The sequence below is a fragment of the Oncorhynchus clarkii genome, chromosome 14 (genome assembly GCF_045791955.1).
Source record: "Oncorhynchus clarkii lewisi isolate Uvic-CL-2024 chromosome 14, UVic_Ocla_1.0, whole genome shotgun sequence".
Classification (NCBI taxonomy): Eukaryota; Metazoa; Chordata; class Actinopteri; order Salmoniformes; family Salmonidae; genus Oncorhynchus; species Oncorhynchus clarkii.
In genome coordinates this window covers 10,445,001-10,447,577 of record NC_092160.1, presented here as the reverse complement: position 1 = coordinate 10,447,577, position 2,577 = coordinate 10,445,001, and the positions used below count along the sequence as shown (strand labels likewise).

Genomic DNA, 2,577 nt, shown 5'->3' with positions numbered 1-2,577 from the left:
GCATTCCTGTCAGAGCTCTGATTCAAGCAGCCCCCCCTTTCCTCAGCCTCCAATTCAGATGGGAGAGAGACAGACAGTTATGAAGAAATAATGCTTCAGAACCTAATTATACAGCAGGTGGATAAATCATGTACTATCAATCACTGACTAGTACCCAGTGCAAGTACTGTGCTCTTCACATCATGGAGGGTACATTTGGGTAAAAATCATTAGATGACTGATGGGCATGGCAATGTTACAGTGTAAATGAATCCTGCCACCTCTCTCGTCTCCTTTGACATTTATTACAGTCACCCCCCAGGTACCTGCAACCTAATCTCAGCAGCAGAGCTGCAGGAACAGGGTACAAATAGGAGACCTTCAACACCTTAAAAACTAAACCTGGAGAGACAAAGCCCTGCCATACCATGCTGGTTCCTGCAACCGAACATTTTGTTCCAGCACCATACCAGTCACTGCAGTGAGCCGCCTGGATGTGAGCGCAGCAGAGACAATGGAGCAGTTCAGCTATCGCCTGTCATCTTGTGGCCAAGAAAATTAGTACACTTTTAAATACCTTGCAGCATTTGGAGAAGCCACATCAATAAGGGATTCTAGCTTTCACCTGGATTCACCTGGTCAGTCAGTCAGGGAAAGAGCAGGTGTTCTTAATGTTTGGTCAAGTACAGTAGTTTCCAGATCCATCCGTGTTCAAGGTGTCCTCTTCCTTCCTTGATACCCTCATCAAACGGTGTGAAGAGTACAACGCTGTGGTGGGAATGCAAATACATGGCTCCAGAAGCACAGCCAGAATGCCATTAGCCACACACACACTCAGGTTTGACAGATGGCAAGCAAAAGAAGATGCAGCAATTTGTATAACAAACTCCTTTAATAAAACTGGTTGGGCTTGGTTTATCAAGAGAGGAGATGCATTCCTTAAATCAAATATTTAAACTCTGGAGGCAAAACATGAATCTTGCTGAGAAAACTGGCATAAGTACAGTAATACACTTGAAATCATTAATAATAACAGACGTTTATTTCGCTTAGCAATACAGAGCAGAATGACAGTTATGACAGAATGTGTGTGTGTGTGTGTGAGAGTGGTATGTGTAGGTTACAGGGACAGTATATATACACATCGGTAGCATAGAGGGCGGCTCTCATTTCTTCTTCACTGACACTGCCTCGTCTGCAGCTGCTGCCTCCGCTCTCAACCTCTCCTCCTTCTCCTCCAGGAAAGTATTGTACTCCTCGGCCGATAAACTGCAGGTGGGATGAGAGGGAGGGAAGGAGAGAGGGATCAAAAGAGGGGAGGAAAAATGAAGTAGTCCTAACTGAATAACGGTGCGTCACAACAGAACCATAACAGTGCCAATGATGACAATGACACTTATTTCCAGTCTATCAATGCATATGATAGTACAATAGAGGACCAAATTATGAGTCATAATACCCATAAAACCTAGCGGTCAAACAAGGAAATGGTTCCAATTTTTCCCCCCACCATTCATCTCTCTCATAGGGGATTTAAAAACATTTAAAAATAAGGGCTGTGTTTCCTGTAGGCTGACCCTGGCATGATGTTTTGATAACCTGTAAAGCTTTTGGACAAGGCAACTTTTACCAATATATTCGCCTGTATTTACCCCCCAAAAATGAAACGCAAATTAGCTGCTAATGTGGCCATCATAAAGAACTACAAATGCCATGATCTGAATGAGACTGCCGAATCGAGGCAAAGGTAAGAATCTCTGGATTAACTAATGTTATCTACATTAGGAATTCATAAATTGGCTACATTTCCTGAAATGGACAAATCTGAAAACTGTCTTGTGCAAGTCTTAAATTGACACAATACCTGTTAGCTAAGATGTCAGCTAGAGATGACGTGCAGGAGCTTGCAGGGATTTGTCTTGCATGATGATGCTAATTAGCATTTTCAAATCAGAGTAAATAGAACCTTTATATACTGATAAAAGTCACCTTGTCCGACAGAGATTTACACAGTTATCAACACGTCACGCTAAGGTAAGTCTACACGAAACACAGCCCTTATTTGTGTTTCTAAAATTCCCTATGGGGAAAATTAATGGTGGAAAAATGATTGGAACCATTTCCCTGTTTGACCACAAGGTTTTATGGGTATTATGACAACTCCACTGTGGGGCTCTATAGAGTATGACCCTATAGTTGTTCATTACTATGTATTGTACCAATATTATTCATGTGTGTGCGTCACAGTGCTTTAGTGCTGAATCACATTTATGACATCAATGACACTGGGCACTTTGAGGAGGGTCTTACTCGTTGACGATCTCAATGCCCAACGAGCGAGCCGAGCCGATGATGCTCTTGACGACAGTCTCTATAGAAGCGTTCTGCATCTTGAAGGCCTCGTCTTGGGCCTTGACCTGAGCAATCTCATACACCGCCCTTACAGACACCTTCCCTGCGATCTCATGGCCTAGAGATGGAGAAAGAGATGGAGTCCAGAATGGGAATAAGATGAAGAAACTGAGGGGAAACGATAGACAAGAAACCAAGGGGAGCAGAGGGTGGAAGAAAGAAAAGTTGGGGAGCAAAGGAGAGCCG

At 43.3% G+C, this 2,577-nt stretch overlaps 1 protein-coding gene across 2 annotated transcripts in view; it reads right to left on the bottom strand.

Annotated features, from left to right (window-relative positions):
* Positions 1 to 852: 852 nt before the first annotated feature.
* The window catches only part of LOC139365967 (large ribosomal subunit protein uL11m-like), a 58,847-nt gene continuing 57,122 nt past the window's right edge, over positions 853 to 2,577 (bottom strand). For both annotated transcript variants that reach the window (XM_071103034.1, XM_071103035.1), the window contains exons 5-6: positions 2,290 to 2,449; positions 853 to 1,248 (exon numbers count right to left, since the gene is read on the bottom strand). In XM_071103034.1, the coding sequence (XP_070959135.1) occupies positions 1,146 to 1,248; positions 2,290 to 2,449 (263 nt within the window). In that variant the 3' untranslated portion in view covers positions 853 to 1,145. The remainder of the gene's footprint in view (positions 1,249 to 2,289; positions 2,450 to 2,577) is intronic.